Source organism: Calliphora vicina, chromosome 2, assembly GCF_958450345.1.
Source record: "Calliphora vicina chromosome 2, idCalVici1.1, whole genome shotgun sequence".
Lineage (NCBI taxonomy): Eukaryota > Metazoa > Arthropoda > Insecta > Diptera > Calliphoridae > Calliphora > Calliphora vicina.
Window position 1 is genome coordinate 128,445,073 of NC_088781.1, and position 16,956 is coordinate 128,462,028.

Here is a 16,956-nt window from a genome sequence, read left to right on the forward strand (position 1 = left end):
GTCGAATAATCAAATACTCGAATAAATTTGTTTTCAAGTTAAAAATTTTAGAAAATAGTTTATACAATTATTAATCATTTAATTTTGTTTTGTAAACTGAAAAATTTTATTCATTCGAATAAAAATATTTTTTTTTTGATTATTCGAATAATTTTTATTCAAATGAATAAAATTTTTTAGTTAAGATTAAAAATTATTTGATTAAATTTAAACTCGAATAATACTTATTCACTCAAAACTGTACTTATACTGATAGGACTTTAACTACTTATACTGACATTACCAAGATTCTAACAACTCAAACTTTAATGATTCTTAACTATTTATATTTATATTTATATTTACCAAGCTTGCACATTTTTTCTAAAATATTTTCAAAATTTTTTGCAATTCCATAAACATTAAAATATCTGTATATAATTTTAATACAAAAAACTCCTTAAAATATGCTTATCATTATAATATTTTTTATACGGCAAACAAAATGAATAATTAAATTATTAGCTGGCTATACATATGTTTTTAATAAAATAGCAACAAAAAAATTTGGTTTAAACAAATTTTTATTCAAATTATTTTAATTGAATTTCACCTCCTTAAATCCCCCAAAAATCTGCTGCTCTTTTGTTAAATACATACAACTCAACTTGTTTGCCACTCACTGAATACAAAAAAAGCTTTTTTGTAAAAAATTCTCAATTATAATTTTATTTCTATACAAAACTTTATCTTTTAATGTTGCCTTTTTTTGTATGTGAAAATATTTGCAAACCCATCACCATTATTATCATCATCCTGGAAAAACACCATACAAACAAACCTAAAATTTCCACCCAAAACTATAAAATATTATAACTATAAATTCATGCATTTATTATTGTGTTTGTATAATAATAAAAAAAATAAATAAAATAAAACTGGCTGGCCAACTAAATAAACTATTGCACTTCCCCACCAACCAACCAAAATTTTAAACCACTCTCAAAAACCATACACTCAGGCAATTAAATGGCAATGCCTTAGCGAGCATGGACAGCAACAGCCTGCAACATTTGCCAAAATTACGCACTCTGCGACTGGAGGGTAATTTATTCTATCGGATACCAACCAATGCTTTGGCTGGATTAAAGACACTTGAAGCACTGTGAGCCATTTCTACTACTTTTTTTTCTGTCTCTTCTTTGGTTGTTTACTTTTTTTTAACATAATTTAACCCAAAATATAAACAAATTAAAAATGCAAACAACACTGCAATATTGTCTGCTACAATATATATTTTTGTTTGTAACTAACTTTTCTATTTTGGTCTTAAAATTTTATTTGAAAAAGAAACAAAAAAAATCTCTCAATTGGCAAAAACAAAATTCTGCATGCTGTTCAACACAAATATTGGCCACTTCAAATTAATAACAATTGGTGAACGTACTCTGAAGCAAAAACACTTTATGAATTTTAAACAATATTTTTAATTAATATTTTAAATCATAATAAATATTTATATGTTTTTATGCATACTTTTTTTTAACTAATAGTTTGTTGGCTTATTGCAATAATAAATATTCTTTTTACATTCGATTGGTAAAAAAAGAATAATACAGATTTGTGTGGCAATTAATAAATGGAAACTAGTTGTATGATTAAACGTTACTACTTACAAACATACTCTCACATAAATATATATTTAGTAAATATAGTATTAGGTCAGTAATGTGCTCTACCTAAACATTATACTACTGGTGTTTACACTATGCAAACAAAGGTTTATACTATGTAAACAAAAATTTATATTATGTAAAGTTTACTCTATATAAACTACAGTTTACTCTATATAAACTACAGTTTACACTATGTAAACTACAGTTTACACTATGTAAACTACAGTTTACACTATGTAAACTACAGTTTACAGTATGCAAACTACAGTTTACAGTATGTAAACTAAAGTTTACAGTATGTAAACTAAAGTTTACACTATATAAACAACAGTTTACACTATGTAAACTACAGTTTACACTATGTAAACTACAGTTTACACTATGTAAACTACAGTTTACACTATGTAAACTACAGTTTACACTATGTAAACTACAGTTTACACTATGTAAACTACAGTTTACACTATGTAAACTACAGTTTACACTATGTAAACTACAGTTTACACTATGTAAACTACAGTTTACACTATGTAAACTACAGTTTACACTATGTAAACTACAGTTTACACTATGTAAACTACTGTTTACACTATGTAAACTACTGTTTACACTATGTAAACTACTGTTTACACTATGTAAACTACTGTTTACACTATGTAAACTACAGTTTACACTATGTAAACTACAGTTTACACTATGTAAACTACAGTTTACACTATGTAAACTACAGTTTACACTATGTAAACTACAGTTTACACTATGTAAACTACAGTTTACACTATGTAAACTACAGTTTACACTATGTAAACTACAGTTTACACTATGTAAACTACAGTTTACACTATGTAAACTACAGTTTACACTATGTAAACTACAGTTTACACTATGTAAACTACAGTTTACACTATGTAAACTACAGTTTACACTATGTAAACTACAGTTTACACTATGTAAACTACAGTTTACACTATGTAAACTACAGTTTACACTATGTAAACTACAGTTTACACTATGTAAACTACAGTTTACACTATGTAAACTACAGTTTACACTATGTAAACTACAGTTTACACTATGTAAACTACAGTTTACACTATGTAAACTACAGTTTACACTATGTAAACTACAGTTTACACTATGTAAACTACAGTTTACACTATGTAAACTACAGTTTACACTATGTAAACTACAGTTTACACTATGTAAACTACAGTTTACACTATGTAAACTACAGTTTACACTATGTAAACTACAGTTTACACTATGTAAACTACAGTTTACACTATGTAAACTACAGTTTACACTATGTAAACTACAGTTTACACTATGTAAACTACAGTTTATACTATGTAAACTACAGTTTACACTATGTAAACTACAGTTTACACTACGTAAACTAAAGTTTACACTACGTAAACTAAAGTTTACACTACGTAAACTAAAGTTTACACTACGTAAACTAAAGTTTACACTATGTAAACTACAGTTTACACTATATAAACTACAGTTTACACTATGTAAACTACAGTTTACACTATGTAAACTACAGTTTACACTATGTAAACTACAGTTTACACTATGTAAACTACAGTTTACACTATGTAAACTACAGTTTACACTATGTAAACTACAGTTTACACTATGTAAACTACAGTTTACACTATGTAAACTACAGTTTACACTATGTAAACTACAGTTTACACTATGTAAACTACAGTTTACACTATGTAAACTACAGTTTACACAATGTAAACTACAGTTTACACTATGTAAACTACAGTTTACACTATGTAAACTACAGTTTACACTATGTAAACTACAGTTTACACTATGTAAACTACAGTTTACACTATGTAAACTACAGTTTACACTATGTAAACTACAGTTTACACTATGTAAACTACAGTTTACACTATGTAAACTACAGTTTACACTATGTAAACTACAGTTTACACTATGTAAACTACAGTTTACACTATGTAAACTACAGTTTACACTATGTAAACTACAGTTTACACTATGTAAACTACAGTTTACACTATGTAAACTACAGTTTACACTATGTAAACTACAGTTTACACTATGTAAACTACAGTTTACACTATGTAAACTACAGTTTACACTATGTAAACTACAGTTTACACTATGTAAACAACAGTTTACACTATGTAAACTACAGTTTACACTGCAAATAGAAATATTAAACTAAAGTTTACACTGTTTAAACTAATGGTTACACTGTTTAATTTAAAAATATTGTGCATTACTGACCTTAATCATACATGTTTACTTAATTTGTTTACTTAATTATTTATAATACTTATAACATGTAATTTATTATAATATAGTTGTTAATTTCATTACCTTAACCTTTCACATAAAATATTACTGTAATCTGTTTTATTAATGACTTGTATCTAATAAAAAATATGTATTTTTTGTTAACTCTAATATTTAGATAGTTTTGTAATTTAAAGCAAAACTATAACTAATGATTACATGTTTTTCACTTCTAATGGTTTTTTAAATTTTTTTGTTTGCAACAATTTGTTTATATAGGAATCTAGGCAGTAATTTATTGACAATAATAAATGATGAAGATTTTCCGAGAATGACTAACTTGGTGGTGCTGTAAGTATGGAATTAAAATTTTTGAAATCTTTTAATTAAAATTCTATAAATGTAGAGTTTGTTAAGAATTTGAAGAGTTTTTTAAAGCATGACTATTTGTTTTTAATAAATAGAGCATATATTTTTTGTATACACTAAAAGTATGCTATGATTTCTATAGCTAAAGTAACAGTGAGTTTATGCACTGATTTATTTATTTATTTTCTTACTTTACATAAGTTTTTAACATTTAATTCAAATATATTTTTTCCATTAGGATTTGATTTTCTCACTTTTGTATAAAAAATCTAAACCACTAAATGTATGCTATGATTTTCTAAGTTTACTTGTGAGCATACTTAAAGTATGCCATGGTTTTCTGAGTAGTTTTAGCAGTTTAGCGAAGCATTAGAAATTTATTGATTTTTCTTTAAATATCCCTTTGTTTGCTTACAAAATTTTTGTAATAATACTGGCTATTTTATATGTCTGTAATATTTGTTTTTATTTTTATATATTAAACTGCATATGAATTTTTATGGCTTTCAAATAATCTGTACATTTCTATTTGCAGTCTTTTAAAACGTAATCAAATCATGAAAATCTCGTCTGGCGCCTTTACAAATTTAACTGCTTTAAAAATTCTGTAAGTATGCTATAGTTTTAAAATTTTCTTTTATTTGTAAAATATACTAAACAATTTTATGGTGCAAATATTTTTGAAGAGTTGTGTAAAAAGGTGTAAACAAAGTTTTGGCTTTACAAAACTAAAGAAAAGGGAGCATAAAATAATGAGTGTTGAAAAACTTAAATATTTTTCAGTAATATGTTTATACAATTTCAAGTTATTCCTTATATTGGTAGCAAGCTGAATTACGAATAAAAATATGGATGTGGAAAAAAAATCCTGGAATTTATGAGCAGAGAAAAAATAAACTTTCCTTTTAAACAATAAATTGTTTATTCAAGTTTTCTAAAAAATTTATTTAATAGAAACCTTTAAACTGCAACACACACAAAAACTCTAAATATACAATATATTTTTTATATTTGCATATCAGTGCATGCAAGAGCATGCATAAAAGATAAATCGTTAAAGTCAGCCAAAGGTTGTAAACAAAAACAAGAAGGTAAAAAAGGAATGCGCAAAATAAATTTATGGCTTCAAATTTATAAAATACTTTTTTTCCTTTTATAGCTTTGTTTGTTTCTTGCTAACAAAAACCTTATGGTTTATAATGTTGTTAACATTTTTAGACTTGCTAAATTATTTAAAGTCTTAAATAATCATTTTAAACATGTTAAAGTAAAAAGCATTAACGCGTTGTTGTATGAAGGAGGTGTCGAGTTATCAGACCATTAAGTTTAAAGGAAGTAGATAATGATTTTGATGGAAGTATTGTGTAAAGGTGAAAAATGTTATTAAACGTTAGGGAATTGTTGGCAGCAAGATAAGGCTGATGAAGACGAGTGTTTGGACAAGTTGTTATAAATTTGTTAAACTTTTGCTTTAACAAAGGTGTGAACAGATAGATGGTCAAGGTATTTAGAAGTTGAATTTTAAAACAGTGATAGGATAAGTTTATCAGGAAAATGTTATTTTAGTAAATATTAATGCAAACAGAAAATTAAACAAAACAATGTAATAATCTGCTGCCAATGCCATTCATTATAAAAGATGTCTCAAAATTCAGCAAGATTTGAAGTAGTTTAAAATGCAAACTGTGGTTTACATAGTGTAGTTTACATAGTGTAAACTGTAGTTTACATAGTGTAAACTGTAGTTTACATAGTGTAAACTGTAGTTTACATAGTGTAAACTGTAGTTTACATAGTGTAAACTGTAGTTTACATAGTGTAAACTGTAGTTTACATAGTGTAAACTGTAGTTTACATAGTGTAAACTGTAGTTTACATAGTGTAAACCGTAGTTTACATAGTGTAAACTATAGTTTACATAGTGTAAACTATAGTTTACATAGTGTAAACTATAGTTTACATAGTGTAAACTGTAGTTTACATAGTGTAAACTGTAGTTTACATAGTGTAAACTGTACTTTACATAGTGTAAACTGTAGTTTACATAGTGTAAACTGTAGTTTACATAGTGTAAACTGTAGTTTACATAGTGTAAACTGTAGTTTACATAGTGCAAACAGTAGTTTACATAGTATAAACTGTAGTTTACGTAGTTTACATAGTGTAGTGTAGTTTACATAGTGTAAACTGTAGTTTACATAGTGTAAACTGTAGCTTACATAGTGTAAACTGTAGTTTGCTTAGTGTAAACTGTAGTTTACATAGTGTAAACTGTAGTTTACATAGTGTAAACTGTAGTTTGCATAATGTAAACAGTAGTTTACATAGTATAAACTGTAGTTTACGTAGTTTACATAGTGTAGTGTAGTTTACATAGTGTAAACTGTAGTTTACATAGTGTAGACTGTAGTTTGCATAGTGTAAACTGTAGTTTGCATAGTGTAATCTGTAGTTTGCATAGTGTAAACTGTAGTTTACATAGTGTAAACTGTAGTTTACGTAGTGTAAACTGTAGTTTACATAGTGTAAACTGCTGTTTACCTAGTGTAAACTGCTGCTTACATAGTGTAAACTGCTGTTTACATAATGTAAACTCTTGTTTACATAATGTAAACTCTTGTTTACATAATGTAAACTCTTGTTTACATAATATAAACTGTTTGATTTTTTTCTTAAACTGTAGTTTACATAGTGTAAACTGTAGTTTATGTAGTGCAGACTGTAATTATCATAGTGTAAACTGTGGTTTACAAAATGTAAACTGTAGGTTACATTGTAAACTCTAGTTTATATTGTGTAAAATATAGTTTACATAATGTAAATTCTTTCTTATAAATATTAATTTTTCTTGCATTTTTTATCTAGTTTAAAAAAATAGACTCCTTAAGCTCCACTTACTGTAGAAATAAACTCCTACATATTCACTGCTGAACATTCTCTAAAAATGATTCCTTTAAAACAATAAAAATGAAAAATAGTAAAATAAAAAAAATATTAACAACAAACATACCATTGCCAACAGCTGACACACAAAACTTATTGTATTTAAAACAATAACAACAAAAGCTATAAATAGTTGTACAATACAGTATATAGAGAAGCAACATAAAACAGAAGCAACAATTGAAATTGTAGACAAAAATTTAATAAAATCAGGGAAAATATTTGAATATAAATAATAGGCGAGTACTGAGTTTGTTTGTAAACAATAGAATTATGCCAAATTATTTCCACATAATTTATAAAGCAATTCCTCCAGTTCTGTGTAGAAAGTATTTTGCAAAGTTTTGTGTAGAAAATAATACTACCTGTTTTCTATAGAAATTTTTTCGAAAACTTTAGCATAGAGAACAGTACAACGAAGTTTTGTAAGGAAAAATTTTCGATTAGGTTTATATAGAAAGATTTTATACGAGGTGTTTTTTCTTATCCATGTAACTTATTACCTATAGTTATTAGCAAAATGTGTCCAAAATATTTTAGATAGTTCTTTCTTCAATCTTTCGAAAAAAAAATATTTAAAAAGAAATAAAAAATTTTCAATATTTTATTCCGAAATCAAAAACTTTTTGACTTTTTTTATTAAAATAAAGCTTAGTTATTTTCCTTTAAGACTTATTTTGTCGATTAGTGGGATGTGAGTGAAATATCTATCAAAATAAATATTTTGTTACTCAAGACATACAATTATTGACTTTTTTTTTGCAAATTCGAACTTTTTCAAAATGGTCACTTATTTTTATTTTTTTTTTTGTGCTGAAAAGTTTTCCTTTAAGTCCTATTTAGTCGCTTAGTGGTATGCGAGTGGAATAAATAAGTTTTTGATTTTTTTTTTTGGAAAAATGGGGATGTAAGTGGGATTTATATCAAAATAAATGTTATTTTAAGAATAAAAGTCAAAAAAGTTTTTGATTTCTGAAAAAAAATATTAAATTTTTTTTATTTTTTTTAAATATTTGTCTTCGAAAGATTGAAGAAAAAGCTATCTAAAATATTTGGGACACATTTTGCTGAGAACACTAGGTAATAAGTTACATGGATGAGAAAAAACACCTGCTTGGCTGCTCTCACCTGCTAGAGAACTCTCTACCGATCAGGTTGAAAAATTGTGTTTGATTACTATCCAATATAACTAACATTGGTGCAAATTTCATCCCGATCGGAAGACATCGATTTCAAAATCGAAACTTTTCACAATTTTTTTAAGGAGAATATTTGGACCAGTTTCATAATAAAAACATTTCGATCAGTTTTATATAGAGATTTTTTTAGCAGTAAACATTTAGAAAATATCTTTCCCAGTTTAATGTAGAGTGTTTTTTGACCAGTAAATGTTTCGATAACTTGCACATAGAAAATGTTTATAATACTTTTTGTATACTCTTCACGACGAGTTTAGAATAGGAAATAGTTTTTTGTTTTTTTCTTTTCATCAACTTCTCCATAGAAAAGATTTCAGCCAGATTTTTATATGAAACAATTCCATGAGTCTTATAAACATGTTGACCAGTTTTTTTTATAAAGATAACTTTTCGACCAGATAACATTTTGAACAGTTTTGTATAGTAAACATTTCGACCAAGTTTTATACAGAAAATATTTAGAAAACTATTGATTTAATATTTTCGACGAGTTTACAATAGCAAATAGTTTTTTGTAGACAAAATTTCGACAAGTTTTGTACAGAATACATTTGAACCAGTTTCGTAAATATTGAAATAGTATGGAAAACTTTCTTCATAGAAATTATTTCAATCAGATTTGTATGGAAAACTTTTCCATTAGTTTTATAAATATAACATTTCGACTAGCACAAATTTTGACCAGTTTTATACAGAGAAGTTTCCGACCAGCTGCGTATAGAAAACTTTTCCGCAATTTTTATGAAGAGAACTTTTCGACCAGTTAACAGTTTGATCAGTTTTGTAAGCGAAAATATTTCGACTAGTTTTTTACCTAGAACATTTCTACCAGTTTTAGAACACTGTTTATGTAATATTTTCGACGAGTTTAGAATTGGAAATAGAACAATTTTCGACGAGTTTTGTATAGAAAACATCTCAACCAGTTTCGTAAACATTTCGAATAGTTCCATAGAAAACATTGCAGCCAGATTTGTATCGAACACTTTTGCATGATTTTTCGACATTTCGACCAGTACCGATAACATTTCTGCCAATTTTATATAGAAAATATTTAAACCACAGAAAACATTTCAAAAAGTTTCATAAACATTTCGACTATTCTTATATAGAAAACTTTTCATCCGTCTGTTCATCTCCTATTTTCTGTAGAAAATCTATCAATAGAACATAACTTCATGTAAAGGATTTTCCAATAGAGACTTCCAAACTTTGAGAGTTGATAGCGGCCATATTGTTGAAGCTACATCTGTCGAATTGCTTGTTATTTATTCAGTTTATTTTGCCAAATCACCATGCTCGTATGTAGCGTTACAAATGATAAAATTATGTTCGGTTCGAGGAATGTTCCGCCCGTTTTACCTTGAGGCCCACTTTAGGACGATACATGAGATCCATGAGCGTCCAATGTCAATGTTTCGTGTGGATTTTGGTCAGGCAGCATCATTGGACCATATTACTTTGAGAATGACATTGGCCAGGCCATCATCGCCAGCGGCAAGTGCTATAGGTCGACGAATATCAACATCTTTTGTCTTGAATTGGATGTTATGTACACCAGTGACATGTGGTTTTAACAGGACGGCTCTACGTGCCAAATAGCTCATGCTACACTAGACATTCTGCACAGGCGATTTGAGGGCATGTTCAGCTCACTTGGAGGTGATGTGAATTGGTCACTGAGATCGTGCGATTTTATCTCTTTAGATTATTTCTTGAGGGGTTTTCTTAAGTCGCAGCTCTATACCAATAAGCCTTATACCTTAAAGCCAACATAACCCATGTCATCGGTAAAATTCAACCTGACTTATGCACCAGATTCATGGAAAATTGCGGATATTTGCACGATATTATATCCTTTACATAAGGCATCTTTAGGCATTTCAAAACAATAAAAGATTCGATCATATCTCCCATACACTTTGTTTGATTTGAAATTAAATATAGGAAGTTAATTTATATTAAGGTATGGATCCGAAATAATCTGATGAATTTCAATGGGATAGAAGCATAATTTTTTAATCAATGACTTTTTATTTTCTATCATTATAAGGCAAATTGTTAATAATTTAACAGAATGTGATACAAATGATAAGATGAATAATTTACAAAACGAAAATAGTAAATATATCACATTCTAGTTAGTTTTGTTTACGAAAGCAAAATCCATTACATACCTTGCTACTATTTTAAATTTGTTTCAGTTTTTAGCAATCAGACAGAGCTCTTGTAACTTTTAAAACAAAACATAATCTCTAGATTATTGCATAAATTCAAATTATTTCCACCAACACAAAAACCATATATTTTAACTGAACCTTAAAATAAACCAAATAAAAAAAACACCAAAATACATAAAAATATATGATGACTAAACCAAAAAACCAACATTAAGTGTCATTTCACTTGATACACAATAAAACTATTAAAACAAATTTTAAATAAAAAGTTTCAATTATAATTGAAACATTTTATCATCTGCTAAAATTTTATTTCATTTAAACTTTTTTTTTATTTAATTTCAGAGAATTGGATGATAATTTGATTAGTTCTCTGCCAGAAGGTCTTAATAAATTGTATCATTTACAAGAGTTGTAAGTATTGTATTTTAATACAAAAACTATTTTAAAATATTGTAATTTAACACAAACATTTTATATATTTTATTTAATACTTGTAGCAGAAAAAAAAACTAAAAACTTGTTGTTTTTTAACCAAAAATTTTATTTATCGAAAACAATTTTTGTTTGTATAAAAATATTTTTGATGGCATGTCCTTGTGACTAGCTACATCCAGTAGTAACATAGATTCTCGCACACAACATTTAACATTTTGTAACAGCTACAAGAACAACTACAATAAAAATAAATAATAAAATATCTACCAACGACAAAAAAAACGAAAAGTTAGCAGCATGTTGTCACCACAAAATTGTTTATGTATGAGTGAGTTTCTGCTACACTTGCAACCACTCTCTCAGGACTTCTTTAACTGTGTGTTGTGTTATCTTCTTGGGTATTTTGCTCAAATTTCCGTCATATTATATGAAAGGGATTTTCTACACTTGTGTCATTTCCAGCAACACAACTGCACATAATGCAGTTATATCCACATATACATGTACATTTATATGTTGCACGTATGTGTGTCATGCCACACTCATTTTCTTTGTATGTATTCTATTTGTGTTTACAAGTTTAGCAAGTTTGTCTCGTATCTGTGTGTGTCTTTGTGTATCTAAACAGGTCAAACATTATTGTTATTGGTGTTTGTATTTATCGCCCTCATATTAAAACCACTAACAACTATTTGAAAGATAAATACACATAATATTATTAAGTTAGAAAGTTGAAATTTAAACTTAAGTGTTTAAGGATATACAGTTGTGCGGTATATAAATATCTAGATTTATTTAAGGAAGTAACTTTGCACAATTTAGTTTTAGCAATAGAAAAACTATTACTACCCACAGTTGTATATTAAATGTTGTATTTTGAAGATAAGTAGTGTAAGTCATAATATTTTGTAGATGAAAATTACTGCATTATAGACAGTTTTGGTTTATGATTTCAAACGCCTTATTATTATTAAAAGATTTTGTTTGATTTAATTAGGTCTAAAAACGATTTGCCCTCAATTGAGTAACTTGACAAACATATTACATGACCAGTTGCAAGGACGATAATTTAGTTAGGTGCATTACTTCAAAATTCGGAATTTTTTCAAATGTTAATTTTTATATTGAAACTTTTGTACAATATAAATTTAATCAAAATCTGGGCCATTGTTATCTATGACTTTTTCCCATCTTTCTGGGAACATATTGTTACGAAATTGTACTTGAATTCAAATTTAACGATTTTAACGGCTGATTTAAAGTTGCATAATGCTTTCAAATAGCAGTGCCCAAACTTTAACATATCTGTGGGCATTATTAACATTCAATAAAAGCTTTCAGTTGACTATTGATCGTAAGTATGGCAACGCTGTTTGCTGCGCCCGTATATTCGAATTCGAATATTCAGTTAAAGAACATTGTAGAAATAGAGCTTTCTAGATGGTAATGCAGTGCTATAAATAGTGGCAGAGGTTGCAGTCGTGAGTGAGTTTATCAGAGACGCTATTCGAATAAACATCAACTGAGTGCCTTAAAGTGTGCTGTATTTTTCAAGTGAATTCGTGTACATTATAAAGTGTCTGTATTTCTGAGAATTTATAAACGTGTATAAAAAAAACATTGAGTGACTATTTAATTCTGTAGTTGTACATTTTTAAATAAATAAAGAGTTGTTACAATTTTCAAACTACTAAACGCATTTTATTTGCAATCAAAAGTATCCGGTTTATTTAAAAGGATATAATCCAACGTTTTGAAAAGGTTAAAACGTAACAATATGGATACCGCACCAAACTGGAAGTGATAGTTTGAAGCCAAGAACAAATAAAGCCAATTTCAGATACTGTGCTCCAGTGTGTTCTGCAGTGATCGAAACAACTAATAGTGAGACGGCACAAGGTCTGGGCTAAAATCCTGGTGAGGCCGAGTAGTGTCATGATGGTATATTTCGGTTTCATATCTGGCCGCATATTCTGGATGTTTTTCGGCCAATGCTAGCTTCAAATGAATTAGTTGTGTACAGGTTCCATGCGATGGTCTGTCCAAATTTCAGCAGCTCATAATAGAAAGGAAACTTTTGATTCCACCAAATACAAAGCATTACCTTAGCGCCCTTGATATTTGGAGTTGGTGCCAATTCGGCTTTTTGGCCGGGCTTCATATATCATGTCTAAGGCTTCTGGTTATCATAATGGATCCATTCTTCATCGCAAGTAATGATTCGGAGCAGAAACGGTTTTCTTTTATAGCGTCCAAGCAACATTTCAGACATGTCAAATCGTCTTTCAATTCATATGTTACCCAATTCCCTTGCATCCTGCTGCTCGCAAACGTTTTCAAATGGCTGCTTGAGTAGCTACCAATGATCTTGCAAGCTCTTGTTGAGTTTCGACAACAATCTTCAAATTCTTGAACTTTAAACTTTTTTGTCTTCCATGTCAAAATCACCAATTCTGAACCGCACAAACTATCTCTCGTACGTTGAAACCGATGGAATAAATTCGGTGAGCAATCAAAAAGTACCATAAAGTATTATCCTTGAATTTTCACTCACTTAGAACCTTATGCCCTTAATTTCATATTTCTATGTCCATTATTAAAGAAAATTCAAAAAGTACCATTATAATAGAGAAAAAGTACCATGAAGCAACCACTAGTGGATTGGCAATCAGTTGGGGTCATATAAGCTTCATTTCAAGAAAACTCAAAAAGTACTATTTGAATAATGAAAGTAACCCCCTTGATCTCACTTATTATCATATACAGTGAGCCTCACAAGTGAGTATACACCAAAAATTATTTGATTTTTTTTAAGATAATGAAAATCCTAAAATTTATCCATCGATTAAATTTTTAAGTTTCGGTTTGTTGGAGATTGAGTTGAACAATAAATTTGGTTGTAAAAAAAGATTTAAGTCGGACTATAATGATTTTTATGATCTTAAAAAAATCAAAAAATTTGCTGATGTTTATTCACTTTTGAGGCTGTGTGTATACTTAATTTTATGTTAGAATAAAGAAAAATTACCACAAGGTCCTCCTTATGGATTCACATAGAATCGCATCCATATAAGCTTTATTTTATGTTTCTAGTATCATTAGTGAACAAAATGCATAATGTACTATTTTAATAAAGAAAAACAGCGATAAAGTCTCTACATTGAATTTCATAATTTCATTATTAAAGAAAATTCAAAAAGTACTATTTCAGTACACATGAGCTAAATTTAATGTCGATAAGTTAATTAATTTAAATTATTAAAAAAAATTACCATTAGCAATAAAGTACCAATTTCAATTTTCCTCCTTGAATATCCCTCAAGTTTGAAATTTAAAAATACTCCATTTTACCAAAATTGTTTTTGCTATTAAAATCTTTGGTAATGTGCCCAAGCAAAATATGTTTTAAAAAAAGTACCAAACTGTTTACTCGGATTTTGCTCAATGTTCCAAGTAACAATATGTTAGTTAATTTTTGTATGAATCCAGGAACTAATGTTAAAAAATTTATCAAAATTGGCTTAATGATATTATATAAGATTTATTTTCCCGTTTGGTAAATTTTTGGTAAATTTTTTATCTCCGTTGCAGTGGTAAAATTGTATTCAAATAAATAGTATCGTAGTGGCAGCTCTTAATAAAATATACTTATGTCTATATCAATTTATATATAAATTGATATAGACATAAGTATATTTTATTAAGAGCTGCCACTACGATACTATTTATTTGAATACAATTTTACCACTGCAACGGAGAAAAATTGTGTTTATTTTTGGTATTTTTAACATATATGATATAAAATAAACACAATTTTTATACGTTAGGTCTTCGAATTTCCAAAAAGTACCATCTTTATATTTGTTACTAGCTGACCCGACAGACCTTGTCCTGTATAAATTAAAAAAATGCTTGTGTTCGATTTGTTAATATGTGAGAAGCGGTTTGAAATGGGTTAAAATAGTTCAAAAGAAAGAAATAAACGTCTTGTTGAATGATAATTTTTATTCATATAGGCCATAGATAAAATATAAATAGAAGTGCTACTGAAAGAAAAGGGACCTAAGTTTGTTGTCATAAACCTAAGTCTTTCAACAACAGAATACATGTAAATCAATGTAGATCGAGCTCATTTTCTTGACTAAACGCTTATTGGCCAATTATCAATGATTACAGATATTCTAAGTTTTTATATAAAAAAAACGATTTTTGTTCAGAAATATGAGTGATCACAGATCGATGAATTTAATAAGTGGACGTATTAGTGGACATGGACAATTTTTATTTCTCTAAAAGCTTTTGCGGAAAATTAGTTAAATCAGTCCAGGTGTCCTGCGATTGTAGATATTTCGAAAAAAAATTATCGTGGTAAATTTTTCTTTCATTAACCCCCAGTAACACGAAGTCTGGTTATGTTTTAACTAATAGTTATACTGACAGTTTTCACACAAAAATAATTTAAACCGACTGTATAACTATTAGTTAAGGCCTAACCAGACTTCGTGTTAATGGGGGTAAAAAACTTAAATTGGATTTCTATTAACATTTAAATACAAAATTAGCCAAATCGGAGTAGCCGTTTTCCGATTTTAGATAAATCGAAAAAAGTGGGCGTGGTCAATTTTTCATTCCGTAAAAACCTAAGTTGGACTTTGAACAACATTAAAAAAAAATCGGTCCGGCCGTTCTCTACTGTGCAATTACCAACGAACAACATTTCATTCTTATTTATATAGAGGTAGATAGATTTTTTGATAACTACAGAATACGATTTTATTATTGGTTTAAAAAGTACCAAAATTAAAAGTTTGAATTTCGAAAAAGTACCAAACACTTGTCAACTTATTTTTTTAAATGGAGTAACATGCAATTTTAAGTTTTTTTGTATCTTTATTAGTTTTAAAGATATAAGGTTACCATTTCTAAGTTATACACCCAGTATATTTATCTATTCACTTATCGTTCAGTGACTAGCACAGCCAGATTAATAAGCAAACATTTACTTTTCAAGCTTATTGCTTATAAAACTTGCCCTTTTTCAATTCCCCGGCTTCTAACTGAAAGACCAACACTGTCAACAAGCATCTGTTAGTTGACACCTGTCAAAATTTGAACAAGCTGATTCATTTAGTTTGTGAGGAGAAATTGGAAAAAAGTGAATTCATTAAGCATTATTTTTTTTAGAAAAAAACCATCACTCAAATAAAGGCTAAGCTTTGCCATAGTATATGGCAACTCTGAACCATGAATGTCAATGGCAAAGGAGTAGTTTACTGAATTTCGTTGTTGTTGAGGTCTCTACACCCGAAACAAATGAAGAAAATCAAGCTATAATTTTGGGTGATCGGAAATTGAAAACGCAAAATGGCAACCGCGTTCGCACAGAATCGACTGTACAAAAGGGTACACACATGTGCAGTTTCCAAGCCAAAAATAAATGTTCCCTCTTCCACCCGATTCTCCGTATTTAGCCACGGGTTGCTAGTTCTTGTTTCTAAACCGGAAGACATCATCACACAAAAAATACTTATTATGATGACCTCAACAAATCTTATTTATTGAAGGAGATAAACAAATTGGAGAACTGTTGGACAAAGTGCATAGAGCTCAAAAATAAAATAATTTTTTTACAAAAGGTCATGGACTTACTGCCCGCCCTCGTATCTAAAAAGTACGCATTTTAAAAAGTACTTTTTGTAAAAAGTAGCTATTTTAAAGTACTTTTTGTAAAAAGTAGCTATTTTTAAAAAAGTAAATTTTTGAAAAGTTCATTAAAACTAAAAAGTACTTTTTGAACTATTATAAAGTATGTTTTGTAAAAGTATAAACCATTTCAAAATTTATAAATTTTTTTTCCAGCAATTTGTCATGATTTACTTGCCCCAACTGACC

General features: G+C 28.3%; 1 protein-coding gene across 1 annotated transcript in view; it reads left to right on the forward strand.

Annotated features, from left to right (window-relative positions):
- rk (rickets) overlaps positions 1-16,956 on the forward strand; it is a 70,761-nt gene that overhangs the window by 23,826 nt on the left and 29,979 nt on the right. The window contains exons 4-7 of the mRNA XM_065500381.1: positions 1,001-1,144; positions 4,215-4,286; positions 4,840-4,911; positions 10,972-11,040. Of these exons, the coding sequence (XP_065356453.1) occupies positions 1,001-1,144; positions 4,215-4,286; positions 4,840-4,911; positions 10,972-11,040 (357 nt within the window). The remainder of the gene's footprint in view (positions 1-1,000; positions 1,145-4,214; positions 4,287-4,839; positions 4,912-10,971; positions 11,041-16,956) is intronic.